Here is a 25,374-nt window from a genome sequence, read left to right as displayed (position 1 = left end):
GAACACACAAAATAAAAATAAAAAGAGGTATGTTTATTAATTTAAGGTTATCCTAGTAAGTTAATTAAAAAATCTATTCATAAATTAGGAAGCTCTATTTTATAGCATTTAAACTAGAATGGCAGCCCACTATAGTGTTGTAACTTCATGAAAAAAACATGACGAATAGGGGTTGCGTGTTGCATCAATACTGCCAGTTTAGTGACTTATAAAAAACTTTGTCAATAATGGCATCACCTTCAAAAGTCAAGGGATCGAAATCATCTAATCTTAAGAGGAAACAACCAACAATAAACCCCTTTTTACCAAATGAAGAATCGGGTGGTGGAACGGCGAAGAAATCCAAAACCTCAACCGTGATTGACCCGTCGGGATCGTCATCAGTAAAGTCAAAGCCGGAATCTAGTAACGATGCAGACAATGGTCAACAGTTTTTTAGTAGTGTGGTCGCCTACATCCTTCCAGCGGGAATTGGAAAAGCACGCACCGACATCTTCAAAAAACAAATGTCTAAATTTGGCGCCGAAGTACTTAATGTTTGGGACGAAGCAATATGCACTCATCTGATTGTTGATGAAGGGATGGATGTGGAACGCCTCAAAAGAATCATGAAGATTGAAAAGGCACCATCAAACAGTCTTGTACTAAGAGCAAGCTGGCTGAGTTTTTGTCTGACAGAGAAGCAACTTGTGCCAACTGACAACCATAAACTAAGGTTTCCAATGATTCAAAAAGAGGATATGTCAAGAAAACTAGATGCTTCTTCCAAACCAGTTTCCAATACAAGTCAGAAATCTGAAACTGCTGAGTCTTGTGATAGTAAGAATAAAACCCTTGAGAAGAAAACTGATGGATCAAATGCTTCTGACGTGCCATCTACGTCCAATGCCCCAATGTCCAATGTTCAAGGAACTAAGTGGACAAGTCCAGTGAAAGCAGCAGGTTCAGACCGGGGATATGATAGTGATGATAGTAACTATGTACCCAGTGATGATGATGACGGGCAGGAATCTCTGATGATAACCACAGTATCTGATGCTACTGGCCCATCATCCAATGTATCAACACCAGCATCCTCCCCACAAAAGCTTCCAGTTAGTAGATAATTCAGTATTCAAGATCATACTGCAGAAGGAATTCTTAGTAAAAACATCATTGTTCTATCAGGTCAAAATGTTGATCAACCACTTGTCATCTCTTTAATTAATTGACACAGATGCAAGGTAAGGTCTTTAAAATATGCACAAAAACTTCAGGTGGAAAAGTGTGATTCATCTGAGCTTTGCATTTTTTTATTTTCTAGAAAGGTAACTGGGTGTGTTCCAAGCCATCAACCTCTCAGCAGAAAAACCTTAATGACCACATCACTGAAAAGCTGGAGGTAATCTGATTTCGTTCTCTATCCAACTGAACCATCTCAGTCTCAGACAACTGAACCATCTCAGTCTCAGACAACTGAACCATCTCAGTCTCAGACAACTGAACCATCTCAGTCTCAGACAACTGAACCATCTCAGTCTCAGACAACTGAACCATCTCAGTCTCAGACAACTGAACCATCTCAGTCTCAGACAACTGAACCATCTCAGTCTCAGACAACTGAACCGTCTCAGAAAACTGAACCATCTCAGTCTCAGACAACTGAACCATCTCAGTCTCAGACAACTGAACCATCTCAGTCTCAGACAACTGAACCATCTCAGTCTCAGACAACTGAACCATCTCAGTCTCAGACAACTGAACCATCTCAGTTTCAGACAACTGAACCATCTCAGTCTCAGACAACTGAACCATCTCAGTCTCAGAAAACTGAACCATCTCAGTCTCAGACAACTGAACCATCTCAGTCTCAGACAACTGAACCATCAGATATTGTAGTAGGGATGTATCAGACAGTAAGGATGAGCACTCCAAAGTGTTAAAATCTCAAGACCTACCAACCAGAAAATAAAACTGAATTTGGTATAATTTGTGTGGCTAAAATCTGTTTTCTGAAATGGATTGGTAAAGGTTTGGGCATTTAATGATAACTATTTGGTTGGTATCTATTGGCAGGTTTTGATGAAGACCTATGCTAACACCAAAGATCACTGGAGGGCCATGGGATATCGGAAAGCTATCACTGCTCTGAAGCAATACCCTAAGGAAGTCACTAGCTGGGAGGTAAGGGGCGACAGAGTCAGAAAGGACGGCTGAGCTTGTATCTTGAAAATAGTTCGCGATACCCACTGCTTCACCTGACTTGGACTGGCCAGCCGACCCCGGCAAGCTTGGTGGTCGAGTGGTTAAGACGTCCGCACTAGTAAGCAGGAGGTCATGGGTTCGAGTCCCACCCGAGTAAGCTTGTGACTTTTTTTTGCAAGCTCTCGGACAAGCACCGAGCATACAGTGTTTATAAATATATATGTTGGGTAAGGGCAGAAAACCTGTTACACAAATAAGTCTCTACAAACGTTACATCAAGGAAACAAGGAATTTGCAACATTTGGGCAGTAGTCCTTTTGGGGAAAACAAAATTCATTGGTATGTGTTTGTTATATACCCTCAAAACTTCCCCTGTTATATTTCAGAATGACACTGTCCCGGCTTTCGAGTAATTTTTAACCAAAAGTAGAATTCAAAAGAAGGATCAGTTGCAAAACTCTTATGAATGTGTTTGATGTTTTTTATCTTGGTTGTAAAGGAAGCCAATAAAATCCCAGGCATTGGAACTCGCTTGGCAGACAAGATCAGTGAGATTTTAGAGAGTGGACATCTGAGGAAGATCGACCATGTCTGTGGTGGAGAGGACATGAAGGCTCTGGACATCTTCAACCAAATCTGGGGAGTGGGACCTACGGTGGCACAAGAATGGGTTCAACTGGTAAGGGATGTGGGGAAGTACTGGTGGGGGGGTGCTGAATTGGCAGTTCTGGGTTCAACTGGTAAGGGATGGGGGGAAGTACTGGTGGGGGGGTGCTGAATTGGCAGTTCTGGGTTCAACTGGTAGGGGATTTGGGGAAGTACTGGTGGGGGGGTGCTGAATTGGCAGTTCTGGGTTCAACTGGTAAGGGATGTGGGGAAGTACTGGTGGGGGGGGTGCTGAATTGGCAGTTCTGGGTTCAACTGGTAAGGGATGTGGGGAAGTACTGGTGGGGGGGTGCTGAATTGGCAGTTCTGGGTTCAACTGGTAAGGGATGTGGGGAAGTACTGGTGGGAGGGGTGCTGAATTGGCAGTTCTGGGTTCAACTGGTAAGGGATGTGGGGAAGTACTGGTGTGGGGTGCTGAATTGGCAATTCTGGGTTCAACTGGTAAGGGATGTGGGGAAGTACTGGTGGGGGGGTGCTGAATTGGCAGTTCTTGAGAGTGCAGGGGTGAAAAGACATAAACATATCTTGGAAGTTGAAATCAAACTGTCATGTCCTGTTGGAAGACTATGATCCTGACTGCAGTAAGTAATGTTTCCTATGTAATTTTTACAGCAACATCTTGTGTCCTTTAGGCCATGTCCAAATCAACTGGCTTGGGCTGGGAGTTACATGTGTCTATAGGAAGTGGCTGCTAGCCACTGGCTTCCATAAGCCCATGTGTTATTTGTAGACACAGCCACAACTTTTAGGCCTTGAGCTGTTCTTGATCATATAATGGTAGTATCCTTCCCATAATGCTTGTTAATATCATTTTTCTTAATGATAATTTTAGGGATTCAGGACACTAGATGACGTGAGAGAGAAGGCCAAGTTAAACAGGCAGCAAAAGATTGGCTTGAAACACTATGAGGATTTCTTAGAAAGGATGCCTAGACAGGAAGCAGGAGAAATTGAGAGAACGGTGAGAAGAGGAAACTACTTCACAAACGTTGAAAGGTTTATGCACACCAATACACTGCTCTTGATATTTTTATGAGAGAAACAGACAAAGCCAGGACTTAAGTACTTTATTTTAGCTATGGAGAAAAAGCAATAGTTTATTTTATGTCAATAGAGGGCAGCAAACATGTTGTGTATGTGTGCTAGCTCTTGCATGGAAGGCATGTTCTTCTGTAACTGGCTGAATTTCAGAATGGAATTTTACAATTAATTTTTAAAAAAAATTAGGAAAAAAGGGTAAAATTCTGTTTAACAATCTGTCAAATATTCGTTAAATCATACATCCAAATGCGTTCGAATTGGAAAAACCTGAACAGTTTTAATGTTTTGCTCGTCATGATTCACAGATTGTCGTGTTGAAATATGCCTAATTGCAAACCCCTCCCAAAATGTGGAGAAGTGTCTTTTAACAAAATTGTACATTGTAATGTCAGTTCATTCAACCTTCTTTTATTGAACCCTATAGGTTCGGGAAATGGCAGAAAGTGCTACCCCTGGTATGCTGGCAGTTGTTTGTGGATCTTATCGGCGAGGCAAGGCAACTTGTGGAGATGTTGATGTGCTTATCACTCATCCAGATGGTAAATCACACCGCGGAGCACTGGGCAAGATTCTCGATGGACTACGAGCAAAAGGTAAGACTTGTTTGTCTATTGTCTGTTGTCTAAACCATGAATAACCCAAAGCCAATGCAGAAAAGCAAGCCAAGGAACCCCAGCTCCAATAGCGACTGCGTGGTCCATCCACAGAATGACAAGTAGTATACAACCACTAAACTGTCTAAAATCGGCATACGCAGCGTTTTAAAACTGTTAAAATTAAAAAGGAGATTCATCTTTAATTTTGGGGGGAGCAAACTCCATGTGTGGGAAATTCTGAGAAAAACCTGAGTGTTTAAAAAGCATCACTTCTGGCAACTGGATGAGTAAAATGAACTGTGTAATTTCTACGACTTTTGACGGATAAGTACATGTAATTGACAACTGGTAATCGTATAGCCCATACAAACACTTACAAACAAATAGACAAGAGAGATACCACATTTTGGAATGAAATGAGGAAATACCTAAACTAACTTGGCGATTCCTTTATGGAGCAGCGCATTCTTTGAAAATAATACTAATTAATTTATGTTGTATACTTTCAAATGAACAAATATGATTGGTTTGATAGGGCTGCCACATTGGAACACCATATTCAAGGAGAGGTAGACATCATAACAAAACTTCCCTTCGTTGTGACTGAGATTATGACCCCCCCAGATAGTCTTACAAGGTCTAGTACTTTAGAAGCTGGCAGTAATCATACCAATACATTTCGACCATGAGAGGTCTGATGACATTACGAATCCCAAATATTTATAAGATTTAACAACTTCCAAAACATTATTATTGACATGATGCATTCTTGAAACCAGGGTTCTAGATTTAGTGATGTGAGTAATTTTACATTTATTGATATTCCAGTAGTTTGTGCAGTACAAACGTATGTGTATAATGTATCTGTTTGTAAATATGCACCCCTTCCCATTCATCACCATTCAAAACAACAAGGGAATGTAATTTTCCATATCAAGACCCCATAAACATCACGCAAAGTAAATCAGCTAAAAGATTATTCCTATGTGAACAACCTTAATACTGTCGGGATCAGACTGTTGGAAGTCACTGGGACAGTACTGTGTAAATTCTGTGGAATTCAGATCGCAAAAAGCAAACAAATGATGTTTATGTTTGAGTGTCTTTACGTCAGAGGATGATGTCGTGTCTTGTTTTGATGATGCTTAACAAACAGCTGACTCGGATCATTTCCAAGAGAATTGGCAAATAGGAGTAGTCCTCACTGTAAAATAGGAAGTCTGCTTGGCAATTTTTGCCAAAGGATTGCCCATAAGGATAAAACACAAAAATAGTTCCAGATTTTTTCTGTTTGACAACTGTGCCTTAACATTTTTCATAAAAAGAGGGAACTGTGGTTTAAGTTCTTGTTTTGTTTTTGAATAATCCTGACTTACTTGTTGGTCTTCTATTATTATTAGAATAATAAAGTTTACATAGTTGGTCAACCAAGTAAATTACCAGGAACTCAGTTGTACTGTAGGTGTGGAGATATTTGTTTGTTCGCGAGCCAAAGGGTGTGTGTGTATTTATAAACACCTGGTACACAGCAATCAGTTTTATTTCTTGCTACTACATTTTGACATTAGAATTTGAATACCACTTTTAAACTTGCAGAAATTTGGTCTGTGATCAGCAAACTTTGTGGGGGTGGTGTAGGTTAAAATTATTTTTCGGAACAAATCAACCGATATGGTTAACTGGATATAAGTACAGTTATGTTTCAGAAAGAACATTTTGTAGTAAGTTTTCACCTCACTTTTAATGTTGCGTTGTTTTTATTGGTCTTAACATTGCTTCATGAAATAAATGTACATTTTCTAAGTCTTACAAAGCAGATAATACATCCATATTTATCAGATCGTGTGTTTCACTTTAAAAAGCAAAGTACAAGCTTGAAAGAAATGCCTCAACAAGCTGTTTAACATTCAGACGCACAGAAAAATGCTCAGGTAATGTGTTTGAAACGAATTTGCTATAACATAAGGAAAATGATTCCCATCAAAACTGTTGCTTGGTGATATTTGTCACTGCCTCTTCCCCATCTAGGATCACCTGAACAATAGACAGTCTAATGAGGTTCAGAAATATTATCTTGTTTGACTATTTAATTACCTCTCCTTTCTACTCTGTAGTATCATCAACAATGGAAACTGTGACGTCAGTGCGAAATGAACAAATACAAATGAATCAAGGCAAAACTGTCAGAGACTGTTGGAACATTGTCTTAGTTTACAGTCCCCTGGAGAGCTGTATAGACACAAGGAGAATGATTAATCACCCTTCTTCGTACATCTGGTGAAGTCACATGGTGATCATTGGTTGTCATGGCAGCAACTGGCGAGAATGAGAGGAAGTTGTCACAATGCAAGAAAACAATGTCAGAGGAAATTATTGCACGTTTTTTTGATCAGGATTTGTAGCAGCAGATAGGATAGTTGCTTGTTTGTCGATGGTTGTGTGGATTAGTAATGGTAAAAATGATCAATTTGTTAGTCGATTGGAGGCAGGCAGTCACTGATCAGTCACTGATCAGTCTGTTAATGAATTTACCAACGGTAATGAGAAATTAATGCACCTTTCGTGATAGATTGACAGCGAGAAAGAATTGATAAATGTTTGAGATAAATTTGGAGACTGTCATATTTGTAAATCTACCAGGAAGGGCTTTCGTTATTATACTTGGTTAAATCAAATTCATTATGATAATTCAAAGACCAAAAGCCTCTGTTAACGGCACATCACACACAACACTGTTTTGAGTTCACCCTCAGCAATTTCACAGTTTTCAATTTCGGCCAACCCAGTGGAGACCTGAAAAAGGATATCACATAGCAGACGAATTCAGTCCTTTTGCATCGCTTACATATATCTTGGAAACTCAGCCTTAAATGGCGTCAACGAAGATGATTTACAGTGTATGTCGGGCCCGCGTAAAAATCTGTGCGCGATGTTGCAGAGAAATAGACAAGTTCCTGATTGTCTGGCACGGCTTGCAGATTCACGAAGGAACATATGGGTTGTTTTGTTTGTCATTTTGGGGAAGTGAATGTACGGATCTTACTCTTCATTTCTAATAGCACTGATGATATTCCTTGACCGCTTTGAATTTCGATTTTTTTGTGTGTGTTTCTATACAAACTAATTTACCCTGTGATAGGCTACGTGCGTGCATATCCTTGCACAGGTAGGCAAATTGGCTGAGTTAACGTCAATTCGATCACCCGTCATTCTCCCCTTGATGAAACCGTCAGTGGTTGCATCAATTCCCCCCCTCCATACTCGATGCTTGTCGAGCATTATTGTTACAACCCTATCGGGCAAGGTATTTAATTTTCGCCAAATAAGATAGCCCAGGGGCGAGATGCGTTGGCGCGCGCGCACGCACGCACCCACAACATAGACTCAATATGCTGCACGACCTCAGATCTGCAATTTCCGTGCTGGACGTTAAAAGCATTGAAATTGGACTGTAGACTTAATGGTTATTATACCCGATGCTCTGACAGGTTTCTGAGGCAGCAGAAAAGACCAAAGGAAATTGGGGTTGAGTATGTGCGTACTTCCTTCGTCAAAGCATCTATGGTCAAAGCTGTGACCAAGAGCAAAGACCCATGTTGTGACCTACACTACACTTAAGTCTTTGAATTTGTGGTTTCAACGGAAAGCCATTCGGATCTATGGGAGTTTTGTGTGAAACCCAATATACTGCTCATAATACGACTGGCTTCGTATAACCTAGGTCTTTGAAATAATTTGTCCAGGGCTGGGAACCTGAGAAACTCGAAACCACGTGCCACTTTGAATGAAGAAGACATTCAGGAATGGGAAAATAAAATAACTCAACGGACACAGTGCCTTCCCTTCGCCCCAGGCAGGTAGTCATCCTATCAAACAACGTTTCCTCGCTCTGTGCTTAGTACCAAGAATATTCCAAATCTTTGCTTTCACGCACAAGACGACAACCAATCGGAAGTGCGCCTGTTTTGCTTCCAAGAATTCGAAGTGATCTGTAGCTGGAAAACTCGGAATTCAAGCAGTTCATAATGAACGCGCCTTTCATCCGGTTTACTTTCTGGCCAGCTGGATACATGTAATTGGCGGGAAACCCGACAAGTCTACAAAAAAGCACGCGCCGACTAAAGCGTACGGCGTTGCCGAGGTCGTACACGTCACATAGTATAGCTCAAGCTTTTAAAGGCCGGCTGACGTAAACTCGCTTCTGCAGAGAAAATGGCTTTCGGAGTGCCTTGTCAACTTCTGAGTTACAAGAAGCTATCCATCGCAAAAGAATTGTGCAGACAGGAGAAAGAGGTTTTTCTCGGTTGGCGAAAACCTTTTTTTCGTGAACTGGAAACGAACGACAACGGAGAAACTCTCCAGATTGCGCGGTCAGTTACGGAGAGTGTTTGCACCAGACTCAAAATTCTCAATATGTTTGCACAGTTCAAGCAGACATTTGCAGTCCTTTCTTGGTAAAACTTCTTTTCACTTTGTTTTTGTCTTAAAAAGACAAAATCTTGGAAATGGCATTGTATAGAATATATGCTATTCTTACTGAGCAAATTTTACCCAGTAATTCCCAAAGGATAAAAATGAAGCCACAAGAAGGAATCTTTATGATTGTGCGTACATCTCGTTTTTTGGTAAGGTTCCCCATATATCCTTTTATCAATTATTTCGAATATAAACATGGAGGTATACTGCAAACGTGAGTTATTACGTATCTGAGGTATGAAAAGTCTGAAAGTATACTTCTCATACTAAAGTCCGAAATTTTATTTCATGAACAGTTTTACGATGAGAGGCATGGGAAGACCCGTCACCAATGGAGTAGTCAATGATTGATACTGCATGATAAAATATCGAAAAATTATGGTCTCTTGGTGGCAATGAGTTATACTCCGCATTTTGATGGGAACTCGCTACCGGTCTTTCCACTGCAGGCTAACCCCGTGCCATCTCACCCTTTATTTATCAAGATTTGAATCATAACAAATTGACGTCAACAGAAGCGGCAGGCGAGCGTATTGATAACATTGACATAGTAATGATAGGATTGTTGTGGCGCTTGATGTCAAGGGTCGACTAGCAGGGAGTTGCGGGTCGTATGGTCGCGTAGATAGGTGGTTGGGAATCATACCACCAGTAGGGTTTTCCCATTGGCCGAGTTCACTTGCCCCTGGTGTACTCAGCTGTGCATGACACAAATCAATTTGTTGGTTCACTCTCAGAATGACTTTTGACCCATTATAAAATTGTTTATTTACGCTAACGTAAGGTTAACCCAAGTGCGTAGATGCAATGGTTTTCTAGCTGTCGTTAGTGAGTTCACAACGTTTAACAGGTGGAATGAGCATTGCTCTGTGCTTCCTCTTTGAAGAAGAGCTCTTAAATTTGATTTAAATTAGCAAACGCCAAGACAATTTTTCCATAAGCCCTCGAAGTCGGTGTGTGTAGAGTAAAATAACACGCAAGATATTTACGATTACTTTGAGGAAAAAACAGAATGTTGAATACATGTGCCTGTAATCAACATTCTAAGGACACTGGATGTACATACAGCTTAATAGTGTGATGAATTTGGAATTGTTTTTGGCGTATAGGCCTAAGGCATTCGGTGCGAAGTGAGGATTATTCCCTTTGTCGTGAATAATATTTATCCCATCCAAGTTGTGCACTCATTTGGTCTTTCATTGCTAGTTGGCTCCATTTGTCAATATGCATCCATCAATAAATATAGAGTAAAAAAAAACTAAAAGTCTTTTTAGCACAATGATGTCATACGAATTCAAGCGTGGAAGTTTGCCTGTTCCAAAGTGTTAATCTTTGCAACATCGATGCAAGGCTTGCCAACTGCCTTTCCCAATCTTTCACTTTGTTGCGCAAGCTTGAATCATATTGCACGCTCCACTGGTAATGGCTGAACAGTTTAATTGATATGTCGGGCGGGAGAAAGAATCTCGTATAAAAGAAATAAATAAAAACGTATATGTGCAATGTTTGTGGAAAGTTGTGTACCGGTAATTTGTTATTTTGCCAAAAATTTGCTCCTTTTATCTTAGCTACACCGACGACCGCTGCGGTGTGGTTGTAAGCCAGCTTATTCGTGAACAGTTTTTTTTTTCAGTTCTTTAAACGCTCGCAAAAACATTGCACTGTCCTCAAGTCACGGCAACAAGGTGACAGTCAACTAAAAACAGACGCATAGGTTTTTCGGGTCACAATCCAGCCTTTCAACCTTGGCCTTGAATTTTTGTTTCCTTTCAGCCTCTTGATAAAGAACTTTTCAACTTTCGAGAGGTCTCAGACAGCCCTTGTAATATCCTGTTAGAAATCCCCTGTGTGCACTTTGCAAAGATCGGGCGTTTTTCAGTGAGTTGTCACTGGCTACAATGCAAGTCCAGGCGTGAACAGACGATACGTCATGTCATTGAGAGAATGCGTGGTGAGTCACCAACCAATGACGTCAGCCATTAACTGGTAACTGACTGTGTCCTTTGGACTGGATAATGCCGTTTGCGAGTCTTTGCCGGGTGCCAGTTATGACTGATGGCTGGAGACGCGTGGCTGGCCGCCGACGGTTCAGTATAAAAACCACGCAGCACGAACACTCCAGCAGAACCGTACTCATCTTGCAATTGAAACGTTTGAAGTTTACTTCAGCGATCCCAAAAAACTTGAACTGAGTCAGTCAATCTTCAGCGTCAAATCATGATGGCACCTCCAACAGTTATGATGGGAGCTCGTTTGAAGAGCCAGGAGAGCCCAGCACATTCCCCGGCTCGTCGTGGCCGGCGCAATGCCATGGCCGACGTGACGGTCGGTATCACGGCAGACCAGCGACACGCTTTGGAAGAAATGGTACAGACCTACGTCCCAGACTTCTTCGACGCAGAAGCTGCAATCGGAAACAGAGGAAGTCACCGGCGAAATGCAGTGGCTAACGTGGTTGCAGAACTGACCCAGAACGATCTACATCACCTAGAACACATGGTACGAACCTACCATCCCGAGATGACAACTCGTCACCACACTGATGACAACGACGATGACTCGTCATCGGGTGATGGCGAGGACGCTTGCTCTCCTAACGGTCCCTGTCCAGCATATTACGAGCGCCGCCGCAACGCCCTTGCCAATCCGCTGGCCAACTTAGACGAGGAGACAATCCGCCGGATCCGGTCCCTTCATAATTGCAGACACAGATCGTCGAATCTGGGCAGAATCTAAAAAGAAATCACCAGCAATGACTGTCGTCATGGTAACGTACGAATCACACGACTCTGACATGCATTATAGAACTTTAGAATGAGATAGTGCCTTCAAGCATGGAGCAACAGCAACATGGCGCAGTCCTCCTTCATCTAAATTTTTGCCTAAAAGTTTATGGACAAAAGCCGTCAACTGGACAAAACTGTTCCCTGCAGTTCAGACGCCCTGTAACCCTTCATGAACGGCTGTCAGTGCAACCCTGGACTTGATCTAGATCATGTCACGCCTCACCGGCGCCTTTATCCCGCCAAGAATGACTGATTTCCGTTACCACAGTAATTGATGACGTCGGCACAGTGACTTTACAAAACTAACCGTCATTCTTCGCCATTGAGTTATTCAAGTTTAGACCCAATTTAAGAACCATGTTTTGCACGCCCAAAAAACTACAATATCATGAGTAATACTTCAACATTCAATACAAGTTTTTTTCCAAATTTGGTCGTAAAATCTGCTTGCTTCAGAATGCTCTTGCTGTGGCCTTTCTGATTTGCCTCGATACTTGGGTATGCAAACTTTCATGATTTATGTGCACTCTTGTTAAAATTGTACTGAATACGAGTTTCCTAATTGTGCTGGACGTGTCCGAAAGTAAGTTTCAATGATCAAAGCACTTTTCCGAAATCACTGTGCTGATTTGGTATTCTGCATTTTGTTTCCTGCACACCGTCCTTTACTTTTACCAGAAAGGAAAGTGATAGGCTTAACTCTAGTTTTTGTACTGAAATGCATATTTACGCATTTTTGATCAAGGTGTTTTCATTCACATATTTGATACTTCATGCTTTATTGTGACGGTTATCGGAAGCATTACGATGTATTCAAGCTTATGGCTGGACCATAGGTTAATTAAAGGTTTTAATAAATGTCGCCTCACGTTTAAATTATATTTGTGAGTTATTGTCCTTTCTTAAATCATCAAAATAAATGAATTCATATGAAGTTGGACAGGTCATGCAGTTTGAGCAACAAGTAGAAATTGGAGGAAATTGGAGGAATCCTTTGCCTTTTTAAGGAACCACTTCAGTGACATTTACGTCCAAACAATCAGGTGGCTCCCCCTACATGTAGAACGGAATGTTGTGGCTTACCAAAGAATGAACGAAACTTGAATAATCCTTGGAATCATAGCCAAAGTAGTATACGGTTATTTTTCAAGGTAGGTTGGTTCTTTTTGTGGTTTCTCATCGAGACGATCACCAGAAATGAGAATTGAAACTCCCTTCATGCTGTTACTCACCCCCGCCTACTCAAATAGACTACCCACGTGCAAACACGCTAGAGATGTAAACAAGTCGGCAGCCGAACAACACAAGGAACGACTGTATATCAAACTACCCTCACACGCAAGGTACATGTCCTGTCAACCACTACATCTACCCATTGACGCAAAAGAACCCGCATTTTTTGTTTTGTGGAAGAAATATTTTGTCTTTTGTTAGTCCGCGCTTCTAGCAAAGAAATTTAAGTCTCCGTTCGTGTGGAAGTCCATGATTGCCACTGTACGTGACATTAAGAACCATAGGTTTTGCATTTGTTGACACAGGCCTACACACATACGTGTCTCGACAATAATGACAAAAATCTTGTGAAAGGCTGCCAGTAAGGCCAGGCGTCCTTCGTGTCTTCATGAGACACAATAGCCTCGAGTAACTTGCCCATGTCTCACGGTTTCCCTTAAGAAACTAATCACCTTAACAAGGGTAAAAACACAGTCGGTGTTTTCCTTTAATTACCTGAAACTGTCTTGTTGATTTCTGTATGGTTTTGTAATCAGCAACGGATCGAATCTTCCAAAGCGCTCATAGAGCAGCAAGCCTGTGTTTATACTGCTTAAATTGCTGCCAATTTCACTGGGAAGAGTTACATTTATGGTTTTCCCACCTCCATTTTGAGGTGATTGCTATGTTGATCGGGTTTTGTACAATTTCGTCAACATGGCTGCATCCGAATTGAATAGACTTCCATAGATGCTTCCGCTTTCAAATCTTACATCGTTCCAATTAAATGAAACAGTGAAATGTAAATGTTGTGTACCAACTGAAATATTAGTTGACATAACATTAAAACAAAACAATAAGTCCACTCATTGAAGTTAATACCGTAGCATCTGTTACACCGTGTACAGATTGATGTCAATGTGTGTGTATTGTATAAAATTCTGGTTTTTTCCTTCAAGAATAAATATAAAATTGAAAAGACTAAACAGCTAAACAACAGAATACAAAAGTTATTAACCGGTTCATTTATTTTGTGAATGCACACAAAACGAAATTGATGATGAGAAGCAACAGGCCTTTTCTGCAAGTTACGCCTTTTCCAACAACATACGAGCTCACTGTATGTATAACAGGTTGTCTACCCATAGTTGCTTTTGATTTGTACATTATAAGCTGTGTGTAGAAAATAAGCGCCGGTCTTTGCAAACAATACAAATTAATGTCCATGTTTATACCTATCGGTAATATTTTGGGGCACGTTTTTTGCGATGTCATTTACCGTGCGTCAACACTTTCTGTCTCGATGTTTCTATCACCTGCAGACACACTTTAGTGCGCTTGAGAAATAATTCACAATATATTGAAACCATAGAAACATGAAAACGACGATCATAATTTCCCCAAGGAGTCATTCACTGCTTGTAATTGATATGTGCATCGATGTGTGCAAGTGCTTGCAGCATCGACGATATCATTAGATACGAGAAGGTTCTCAACTGCTAAATTGATGTGGTGTTAATAATGGGTAGGCCTATATCATCCGATTCAACTCGTAAAGCTACGTCATTATAACCTTGGAGATCGTGTTTGAAAGTAACTCTTGAACTAACAATTTCAGTTTTTGTGCTTTTGAGACTAAATTGATATTATTCCTTTTTATTTTAATGTTTTAGTACTTTTACTGCGAACTTTGAAATTGGCGTTATATCTTATTTTAAGTGGCTTCATTAAGAGACAAAAATAACAGATAAATCGTATCATCTTTCAATTAAAACGAGATCATAGTCACATATATTACATCAAAAATAATTTTAATTCCTTCTCATCGAACTCGGCATTCGAATTGATCTCGCTTGACGTTCCTCTGAACAATAAAATATGTCTCAGGAACTTTACAATCAAGGAAATACTGATGTGTATTCTTCACAAAATGTTTACTTGCATACGCTGGGGAAAACAGTGATACGTCCTTCACACTTCCGTTTGAACAACGCAAGCTTTTGGGTACAGATTCTGTGATAAGAACATCCGTTCCGCGGACTATTGCCACTCTTCGCGTCACACGTCAGGCTATTGTCAGTCCAACAAGCCTTGAATGGAATGCAGAATCACGATTTTAACTTCGTATTTTGTAAGTCCCGGCGGAAAGCGGATGCGGCGATACGCGCGAAATCACCATGTTTATCGAGAGAACTCACGATTTTGTTGATCATCCGTTCATGGCCCAAGGTTAATATTAATAATGATGACGTGGGTTTGCATAAAGGTGTAAAACAAAGTTTTGGATCGGAGCCAAAGTGAGTCCCACTAAATAAAACTTCAGACGGTCGCCTAGACCCATGTAATTTTGTGTGAAAGACTGCATGGGGAAGACACACATGCATATATAGTTTCAGCCGTGTTCTCTAATAAAAAGTAACAGATTATTTAAAGTGATTTATCAAAATAAAAAGTAGCCCAAAGTAAGACTTATCACGCTGCTTGAAGTAAGAAATTGCTTGTTTGTTCAGTTTATTGCAGCATAATCTATCCTCCGAAATTCGATATGGATATTAAATCATGAGTTCTTTTCCAACAAAAACTCTTTCAATGCCCCCAAATTATTGGCAACCAACCTGAATTCACACCACTTGCACGCAAACACTGCCACCTTCACGTCCGTTCACACTAACGGAAGCCAGTTACGTACGTCCGCCAACAATAACAATAAAATGTGCCAGATCTATTGTTCAGAAGAATGTTCAACAACAGGTGTTATATGAAATAATTGTTCTCATCTGGATGATGTCACGATATTCGTTTGAGGGCGTGGTTACAGTTACACTGGAGAACAGGGGTGTAATTTTTTTTTCGTTAAAAATGTAAACTTATTACTTTCCACGTAACGAAATCAAAATCTTTCTTTTTAAATCATCGTTGAAAACGCCAATTTCCCCACTAAATCTCAATTTTCAGTTTTACAGAGCTATGGTTTGATCTCGTTTTATCCATGTTTGTAAATGTGCATAGCTGCCGCACACTTTTGCTATTTGTTTGTAGGTTTTATAACTGATGACCTGGTGAGGCAAGGAGAGGAAGACGATGAGCAGAAGAAATACATGGGCGTCTGCAAACTCCCAGGAGATAATAAAAAGGTCTGGAATCTTGCATCTGAAAGACTTTTCCTGAGGGAAACCTTAAAAGTCATGAAGTGAAGAATCGAATGAAAGGATGAGAACCTGTTTCACTTTCTGCTATCAAGAGTCCTGTGGTTGTGGTTTTGTTCTATCTCTTTGCACTCCAGTTCCTGAGCATTTTGATTCCCGTTTTGTAAGAGATTTGATCCAGAATTGTAATATCCATGTATCACTTTCAGCAATTTGGAGAGGTTTTCCCTTGTTTTATCGTACAGTACCGGCGGTTGGATATCATTGTTGCTCCTTATAGTCAGTACTACTGTGCTCTTATGCACTTCACCGGTTCCGGTCATTTCAATCGATCCATCCGACTACTGGCCAAGAAAAAGGTTAGGAAAACTCAATCTCCGAGAGAAAAATCCTACTTTCTGATTCAAGAATGCTGTTGATACAGCCTGCTGTAAACCTATGGCCTTGCCTCATTGCTACGGTAACTGATGTAGATGTACTGTATATACGAATCTACAGGAACCCAGACCTTTCAATACAAGATTGGGGTTTTTCTTTCGTGAAAGTTTGTGAGAATCAAAATGAGATGGTCAGCTTCAAAGACTCCGTAGCCACTTGGAGTCGTATAGCCATGAAACAGCTGATTGAACTAGGTGTAATCTTTTCTGTGTTTAGTAAGAAACTTGGCCAAGAAAGGTATTGTACCAATATTGGTCACTCTTCTTGGTAATTGGTAATATTAAACAGATTCGTGTTTCTATTAATCTGTTTCCCTGTCCTCACTAACCTTTTCCTGTCCATATTTGTTTCTTCACAACCAGGGAATGTCTTTATCTGAGCATGCACTTCGGACAGGTGTCATCCGACATGGACAGGTCAAAGTTCACGACGGTACGCCCCTTCCGGTCACGTGTGAGGAGGACATATTCAGACATCTTGGTCTGGAGTACAGAGAGCCAGAGGAACGAGATTATTGAAACGGGGAAAAAAGTCAAATTCTTTAGTTATACATTGTGGGATGTTATTTATAAATATGTGCCCCTTTCTAAGATTTCAACACAGTTTCGGGAATTTCTTAACTTCAGAAACGTGTTTCGAATAATCAGATGTTTCATCTGAACATGAATTAACTCATTTTCAAATCTTTTATCTAAAATGAAGCAGAATGAACTTATTAAAAATCTCTTTTTTTCATGTTATTAGGGCGTAAACCAGTAATAACCGCACGTACGTACTTTGTGCATGGCCCACTCATTAATTTTGTAAGCGATGTGCTGTACTCACGCTGGTTAAATGGTGGACTATACTGGAATTTGAGTAACTTTGTGTTACGTGGCATGTTACATAACTTATGCAAATAGCCAATTGAAATTGTAAACACCCAACCAAAGTAATCAACCGGCCTCTGCGTCGCTATTTGTTACTTGGGATCTGCCTAACTTTTTAAAAGTCTTCGTTAAACTTTTGTCGCTCACAAGCTTACAGCTGCACGCTGCCGACGTCTGTTGATACTTTTCCCAGCGCTTCTGAACAGCGCCACCTTGTGGTGATTGTCGATGAAAGTAACGACCTTGGCAGCTTCACGCAGGATAGAATCCTAGTTAATTCGTCGCTGTCATTTGTGCCAAGGTGTTTTTCAGTGAAATTCTCGTGGAATCGCACCATTGGTCTTCTTTTTGTGCAGTTTTACCGGTTATCAAATTACGTGAGACTGACGTCTCGTGCCAAATATCATCGGTGAATGGGCCACTATAAATTATGCAGTGGAAATCCGAGACAACTCAAAGAAAATTCATATGAAATCATTGATTTTTATCCTATACAAACGATAACATTGGCAGTAATGAAATACACTACTCAAAAAAGTTAAGGACCATTTTTTATTTTGTGTGTATTTTTATATATGAGATATTTTACTGCTGCAAATGTGTATTTGATGTTTTGAAACTTTTTTTTACTTCTTATTCCAATGAGAACACCATCTAGACAAACAAAAAAAGAAAGAACTAGACCCACTCATTGCTTGGAAAAAATGCAACTTAAGAAAAAAAGTGGTCCTTAACTTTTTTGAGTTGTGTATTGTAAAGCAGTAGGTTTTACTTATCTGTGACAGTTTACTTTGGGTGTTATATTATTAGATGCTGTAAAAATGTGACTATAATTTTGTACACGTGTACTTATACATTGGCCTTAAAATGGAAGAATTTTAATTGAATATTAAATGAATTTTAAGCTGAATATTAAATTAGTCAGCATAATTAACTTGAAGTCCAAGTGTGGTGGCAGTGTGGACATTGATTGATAATATTGATTCAGCAAATTGCCGTATTTCGACCAACTGTTGTTTTTTCAACAAACAATGAAGAACATGCATGTTCTGCTAGCATGAATAGTGGGTGCGTCCGCAACTGTTACCTTGTTTTGCTTGAGCACACTTGATCAATACAATAGCAGCCGTTTTTCCGACGGATTGTTATGGTTATGGCTATAGATGTCTAGGTCGTGTGCCAGTACATTTTATTTTTTATGACGTGTTGTTGAGCGATGAAACACCGCACAGTGCGGTGATCAGTCATTCATGTCAAATTGCATCGTTGGTTTACGGTACGTTATTGTGCTGAAAGCTCCCCACAGCCGAGTACCAGCAACTACAGAAATGGAAAACGACTGTACAATCATGTCGGATAATTTCGCAGAAAATCGGCGCAAATGATCGACAGTTGGGCTTCGAAATAGCACTGCTCGGCTTGATGATGTTTGTTGGATGTGGGAGAAACTGTATTCCGTCTTTCACGAACCATGTCTAGCAGCAGAGGCCAGAAATATGAATACACAGTTGCGTCTGGAACGTACAGTTTGGTGAAGAAGATAGGCAGTGGATCCTTCGGCGATATCTATCTTGGTGTCGATCTGACAACGGGGGAGGTAATTCTAGCGATCCTTTTTTTTCGCCGGATGACGTTTGGTAGTAATACCAATTGAGTCGTATACATATTCCCATGTGGTAACTGGTCCTAGGATCAAATATAGTGTAGGCGGCCTACTAGGCCTTTATTATCGTTTCCCCGACCAAACTGGTTAGGTTGGAATGCCCCACCCACCCGCTGACTGATGACTGATAAAGTTCCCCTTCCCCATGATCTACATTAAGTTAGCATCCAGATCCATGCAGCCACCATGCCTACCATACTCTGCCCAACCCCTAAGATACCCCTACCCCCCAGTATATCCGTGTCTGTCTTACTGTGTTTCTGCGGTTGCTAAAAATAATTCAGACCTGTTGACAAACTAATGGTCCACTGCTTTTCCTTCCTCCATGATAGGCCTGTGTACAAAGCCTGCTGACCTTCTCCTCCCCACATTCTTTCCACTATCCTAGTGCAATGTCAGGGTTTATTCAGGACTTTTAAGCCTGAGATTGGTGTTTTTTCTGTTGTTCAAGTATATTTTACCATTGACATTTATGGAAAAGTTACCCTGAAGTCAGGATTTGTTTCAAATCAAACCTTGAAATGAGGAGGACTGACTGGTGGCACCTTACACCTTTGACCCACGTACGTCAAGGCTGAAATTTTGAGCATTGTTGGTTGGAGGCCTTCATTCAAATTTTCAACATAATGCTAACTACTGTGGTCCACTATATCAAACCAGTATTTGACATTTAGAATCCAATATGGCTGTTAGTTGCAAGTGTGCACAGTGCATCTTGTGAACATGTTTCCCACACCATCAAACCTCTTTTTATGAATCATACAAATTCAGCAATTTAATTTACTAGCACAAAATGGATTTCACAGTCATAGAATACGCCTTAAGTGGTAATTGTTAATGGTATTACTGGGGATGATAAATATGAGAAGTGGATGTTACAAAGTCGGAGTTTCTTTGATACACAGGAAGTGGCTGTCAAGCTAGAACCCAAGAATGCCAGACATCCTCAGCTGCTCTATGAGAGCAAACTCTACAAGATACTCCAAGGAGGTGCAGGAATCCCTAGAATGAGGTCTGCTAAGGGTGGGGTGTTGGGGAGGGGGGTTGGATGGGTAATACTGTGCACATAACTGAAGCGTAATTGGTGAGACCTCATTTCTTGAAGGAGGCAAACTATTCCAAGATCTTGTTTCCCTTCCTGATTTTGAGGTGGTTAGGGGAAGGGGGGTGTAGAGTCTGTTGAATTATCACCATCTCCCTAATTATTCTTCTGAATGGAGTAGTGGCAGGGTGAGTAACACTGTGGTGATTAAGCCTGGCTACTGATAACGTCACACATTGTTTACCTATACACGTTCCTATGAAGTCAATGGAGGGCAATTGTCCAGTGTGGTGTCATGACTCCGTACAGAGGTCCATTTCAGTCTATGCTAATCAATCTGATTCATAAATGTGTCTGTTTTTTTTGTCAATGGATTCAGATGGTTTGGTCAGGAGAAGGCTTACAATGTTCTGGTCATGGAGCTGCTTGGACCAAGCATTGAGGATCTATTCATGTTCTGTAGTCGGAGATTCACCATGAAGACGGTCCTGATGCTTGCAGATCAGGTCAGTAGTAAAGGTGTAGAATCAGAAGGCTGCTAATGGACGTGACTAATGCCCGAGCTGCAGGCAAAGACATTAGCAGCATTCACACTCTTGAGCCGGTCTTAGATGTTAGTTTAAGATCAGTCAAGCATAGTCATTCCCATTCATAAATACAATTTTTAGTCAGAGAGTCAAAGTCAATATATGATTGATTTCCAATAATTTTTTTCTAGAAGTCTATTTTATTTTATAGTTGATCAAAAGAATCTTGTTTTATGGACTTGGTGCACGCATGGTGAGCCACATGCACACAGACTATTGACCAATCAGAATCCATTAAACTCTGTCATATCCGGGCGCCAGTGCATGATTATGCAGCGGGCATTATTGTTGAATAGGGAGACTGTCTGAGGTATTTATGAATAAGGGAATAAGTATATGCTTGGCCGGTCTTAAACATTCATTTAAGACTGACCCAGAAGAATGGACGCTGATAATGTCACTTGCCTTTAAGAGTGGTTTGACCAAGCATATATTTTTCCCGTTCATAAATACCTTTTGAGTCACAAATTCTGGGTAAGAAGTTAAATGAGAGGGATCTCAACTTGGCATTATTTTGATCAAAATGTCATTTTAGGATTGTCTACATTTATTTTACTCCACTCATACGTATCTCGGTTTCTTTTCCTTGTTTGCCTTCGTAGACAATCAGTCGAATTGAGTACGTTCACAACAGAAACTTCATCCACCGTGACATTAAGCCGGATAATTTCTTAATGGGCGTTGGGAAACGTTGCAATCAGGTAATTAATTGTGAACCTTGCCTTTGTCGTTGACCACTCATGGAATGTTAGTGTCACAGAGTTGCCAAGTATTCAGTAGTAGCTGTATGTATCAGCAATTAAGGGCAATATTTAAGTCGTTTTTCTGACTTGATAATCTGCTTGCACTGTCTTGTTCATTCTTTGGGTCGACAGGTGTTTTTAATTGATTATGGTCTTGCCAAGAAGTACCGTGACAGTAAAACGAGGCAGCACATACCTTACAGAGAAAAAAAGAATCTGACAGGGACAGCAAGATATGCCAGCATCAATGCCCATCTAGGAATCGAGCAGAGGTAATCAAGAAATGCTCATTATTCCCCAGGCATTCAGAACTGATGGGTAGAGAGGCCCTCTTGTTGCATCTAAGCTTGGCACAGACCTAATGAATACACGATACAACGGCACGAATCTTCCACTTATGCTGGTTAGCGTGTTTCATGACACACTGCAATTTCTTCGACCAGGAACCATCCTTCTATGAGTGATTAAAATTGACAACTCTCCAAGCAATTGAAAATGGTCAAATAACTGGTACAATCCATAGTGAACTCCAAAAATAATGTGCAAGTTATGCACCTGTCTCAGTTATTGAATCTCAAAACGATGTTTTAGCCAATCAGAATCAAGAATCTGTGACAGCTGTGTTACATTACCTTGGCGTGTTGACAGCATATTTGTGTTGTTATTTATGATATAAACTTGTTTTCTTCCCTCTGTTCTCAAGTCGTCGAGATGACTTGGAATCTCTAGGCTACGTCTTGATGTATTTGAATCGAGCTCAGCTTCCTTGGCAGGGTCTTCACGCTGTCAACAAGAAACAGAAGTATGAGAAGATCAGTGAGAAGAAACTAGCGACACCACCAGAGGTTCTGTGTCAGGTAGGAGCCTCCTTCCATCTCTGGAATACCCCATCCTCCATAAGCACAAAGCCATCTCCTATCCATGTTCCTTAACTTTGTCACTCTCCAAGTACCTCCCTCTCTCCAAAGCAAACTTCTCCCCTCAATTCAATCCCCTCTGAGCTTTTCTCTAGTTCAGGTTAGCTGTTATTCCAATAGTTGCTTTCCTGGCAGCATTTTTGATCTGCTTCACACATTAGCCAAAGACAAGGTGAAATTGAGAGTATGCTGTCAGCCTGTCTCAATGACAGGATTCCAAATCGTTGACCAGCAGTGTCATGTTACCCTTATTTCAAGCAGTAAGTCTTTTCTACTGTACTTGAAGTCACTAATCACAGGTTCCCATAACTTTTTTCTCTGCCAGGGTTTTCCCGAGGAGTTCGCTCACTATCTTCGCTACTGCAGAGATCTCGGCTTTGATGAGGCACCTAACTACATGTACTTACGCCAGCTGTTTCGTGTCCTGTTTCGTAAACTGAACCACCAATATGACTGTGTCTTTGATTGGACCATGCTCAAACAGAGAATGGTTCATAACCCATTGTGCAGTGTTGCAATGTCGCCCTCACCTGATGGGGCAATGCAACTGGAGGGTAGGACCTATGCCAAACATTGAGGGACTGAAGCCCATAGGTACTGCTTGACCTTTGACATGGCAGTGTCGCTCAAGTTATCCAGCTACAACAAAAACATTGACAGTGAAGGGAGCCACGTAACAACAAAGACTAAGAGATTGGGCAAGTCTGAGGTCACCGCTGAACCTTTGATGTGCCTGCTGCTCGTATGATGCACTTGCCATTGGACAGAGTGATATACCCGGCCAATCACATAAGTCTTTCCACCGAGCATCAGCTTGTGTTGTCTTGCTGCATATCAAAATGCATTGTGGGTTCTGAAATGTCAACACAGTGATGCTTTCTGGTAAGGTAAATGAGGCCATGACACAATTGGCTTGATGCTCATTCTGAAACCCAAGTTCTATTCTGAAAATCTCCTACTTGTCTTATGCTGGATTGGACCGGTGGTCCTTGGTCATGTCTAGAGTCAACACTAGGCTGCTGTTTATCACAAGAAGTGAACTTCCTACACTGTCTTCTATCAGTGTTCATGTAAACAGTGATGCAGAACACCTTTCCTTCAATTGTCCAAGTGAATTGTGACATGTTCTAAGGCCATCCTGCCCAGTTGTCAACAATGAATTTATAGTAGTCATTCCCTCGATGTCTTGTGCGTGTGCAATCTCTTATAACTGCCCCAAACTTCATGCACCCAGTTCATTTTGATCTTAAGAATATTTTGGCGTGGTACGACCCAAGCTGTAGGGCTGATCTGAGCTGGAGGTAATATTGCATGTCAGTAAGAATACCGTGTGAGTACTCCTCAGATACAGCAGAGTTGGTTGACACAGGAAATGCGATGTACATAAATGCATGCACTGTATCACACAGTATAATCTGTAATCCACATTTTCACCTGTCCTAGTCTTTGCATGCAGTTCAAGAGCATGGAACATTGAACTTGTTTCTTGAAGTAATGCGGGCGTTTCAAAATAGTGCGCCCCCAAGAGTTTGCAACGCACTGACCAATCACGCTGAGCGAAATCTGTCGACCCAATGCGCATTTAGAAAGGGTTGACAGATTTTGCGCGTTGTGATTGGCCAATGCGTTGCAGACTTTTGGAGGCACTTTATTTGTGAATCGCCCATATTGGAGACTGTCCTTTCAGAATGGTAGAGTTGTTATAAAGCTGTCTGTCAATGAGATAAATGGATGAATTCTTTTGAGAAGGAGGTATTTCTGCCTGAACTTTGAGAAAATATCAGCGCTTTCACTTCCGTTGTAAACCGTCTTTCCTTTTTCAATCACAGTCTTTTCAGTTGATGCTCATGTAGAACAGATTTCAACAAAATTAAGAAAGTTAAACTTAATGCACAGAGACTGCCTTTGCTATGTTAGCTTTGCTTTTAGTTACGCAGTAAATTTGAACTGATATTAGATTTAATTTCAGATATTGACGAGAGATGAAATGACATGTATGTTTACAAGTAAAGGGGTCTATCTGATAGGCTAGTTTGATATGTATATATGTAAAGCATGAAGTGCAGAAATGTACATATTGTAAACAGATATTTTATATTTTTTATGCAGAGCGGATTGTAAGCATTAGGAATCGTGCTAGCAATGCGATCGATTATGGTTGGCAATAAGATATGTTTGGTGTAGTTATGGACTTCAAATAGTAACAGATTCAGGAGTCTTACTGTATTTGAATTATGAGTTTAAGATTTGGCGTTTGGGGCAATCATAAAAAACTGGAATCCTTCTTGCAAAGAGAAACCAGTGTTGTAGTCAAGACCACTTAAGCCCTTCACAAGACCACACAAGACCAGCCCAAGACTTCCAGTCTGAATTCAAGCCAAAAGCTATTCAAATGAACTTCAACAAAAGCATTCCTTTGTTATTATTCACACTGTTACTTGTGTCTGGTCTTGTGATGGTCTCGACTACAACACTGAGAGAAACTTATTCTGGAATCCAAGAGAAACCTCATGAGGATTGGTTTGTAAAGAAGTTTTAAGAAGCAACCATCTTTCGAAGAGCTGTGCAAGTTTACGTCAAATTTGGTCTTACCTGATAAAACAGGCCCCTAAATCTCGTATTCCGGGCCGTTTCCTTTTAATTCAGGAAAGTGGTTTTTACATAGATAACTGTCTTTCTCTCTAGTCGAATATGAAGTCTTGGCCTGAGTTAGTGAACTCGTCTAAAGTTTCTGTCCTAAATCTTGTTACCCAGTTGAAGTTTGAACGTTGATATTAAACTGGAATTTTGATGTCTTCTGAAATTCAGTGAGTCAGTGATATACTGCATGCTTAATATCTTGACGTCACATCTAAGTCGATGAGGGGTATTACAACAAGAGTACCCCGCTAATAGATTGAGGATGCTGAAATTAAAAAAAAATTATGGAAGGATAAACGATCCGGAGGATGAAAATTGGAAATAAATCAAAGGATCAGTCGGGGGTGGGGGAAAAAGGTCTATGCAGA

At 40.6% G+C, this 25,374-nt stretch overlaps 3 protein-coding genes across 13 annotated transcripts in view; 2 read left to right on the top strand and 1 right to left on the bottom strand.

Annotated features, from left to right (window-relative positions):
- Positions 1-116: 116 nt before the first annotated feature.
- Positions 117-18,354, top strand: poll (DNA polymerase lambda). Of its 10 annotated transcripts, none has more exons than XM_022225026.2 (9): positions 117-1,094; positions 1,304-1,381; positions 2,056-2,163; positions 2,684-2,863; positions 3,683-3,811; positions 4,316-4,484; positions 16,001-16,095; positions 16,353-16,466; positions 16,908-18,354. In XM_022225026.2, the coding sequence occupies exons 1-9, from the start codon at positions 228-230 to the stop codon at positions 17,061-17,063; spliced, it is 1,896 nt and encodes a 631-aa protein (XP_022080718.2). In that variant the 5' UTR covers positions 117-227; the 3' UTR covers positions 17,064-18,354. The 10 variants fall into 10 exon arrangements, 9 of the variants coding, with proteins under 9 accessions (XP_022080718.2, XP_022080717.2, XP_087000773.1 ...); XM_022225025.2 differs by having other exon boundaries at positions 16,317-16,466; XR_015427445.1 differs by lacking the exon at positions 16,908-18,354 and having other exon boundaries at positions 3,683-3,846; positions 16,353-16,397.
- LOC110973794 (RNA-binding protein 41-like) overlaps positions 16,888-25,374 on the bottom strand; it is a 75,210-nt gene continuing 66,723 nt past the window's right edge. For both annotated transcript variants that reach the window (XR_015427448.1, XR_002597512.2), the window contains one exon: positions 16,888-17,027. The gene's annotated coding sequence lies outside the window, so the exon portion shown is untranslated. The remainder of the gene's footprint in view (positions 17,028-25,374) is intronic.
- On the top strand, positions 18,621-25,169 carry LOC110973796 (casein kinase I-like). Its single transcript, XM_022224899.2, has 7 exons — positions 18,621-19,011; positions 19,983-20,089; positions 20,499-20,625; positions 21,309-21,407; positions 21,582-21,721; positions 22,153-22,306; positions 22,692-25,169. The coding sequence occupies exons 1-7, from the start codon at positions 18,886-18,888 to the stop codon at positions 22,941-22,943; spliced, it is 1,005 nt and encodes a 334-aa protein (XP_022080591.1). The 5' UTR covers positions 18,621-18,885; the 3' UTR covers positions 22,944-25,169.

This window comes from Acanthaster planci, linkage group LG13, assembly GCF_054643075.1.
Source record: "Acanthaster planci isolate LZ-2023a linkage group LG13, COTS_SCS, whole genome shotgun sequence".
Taxonomy (NCBI): Eukaryota; Metazoa; Echinodermata; class Asteroidea; order Valvatida; family Acanthasteridae; genus Acanthaster; species Acanthaster planci.
Note: the sequence above shows the minus strand (reverse complement) of the source record. Positions and strands in the feature narration are given on the sequence as shown.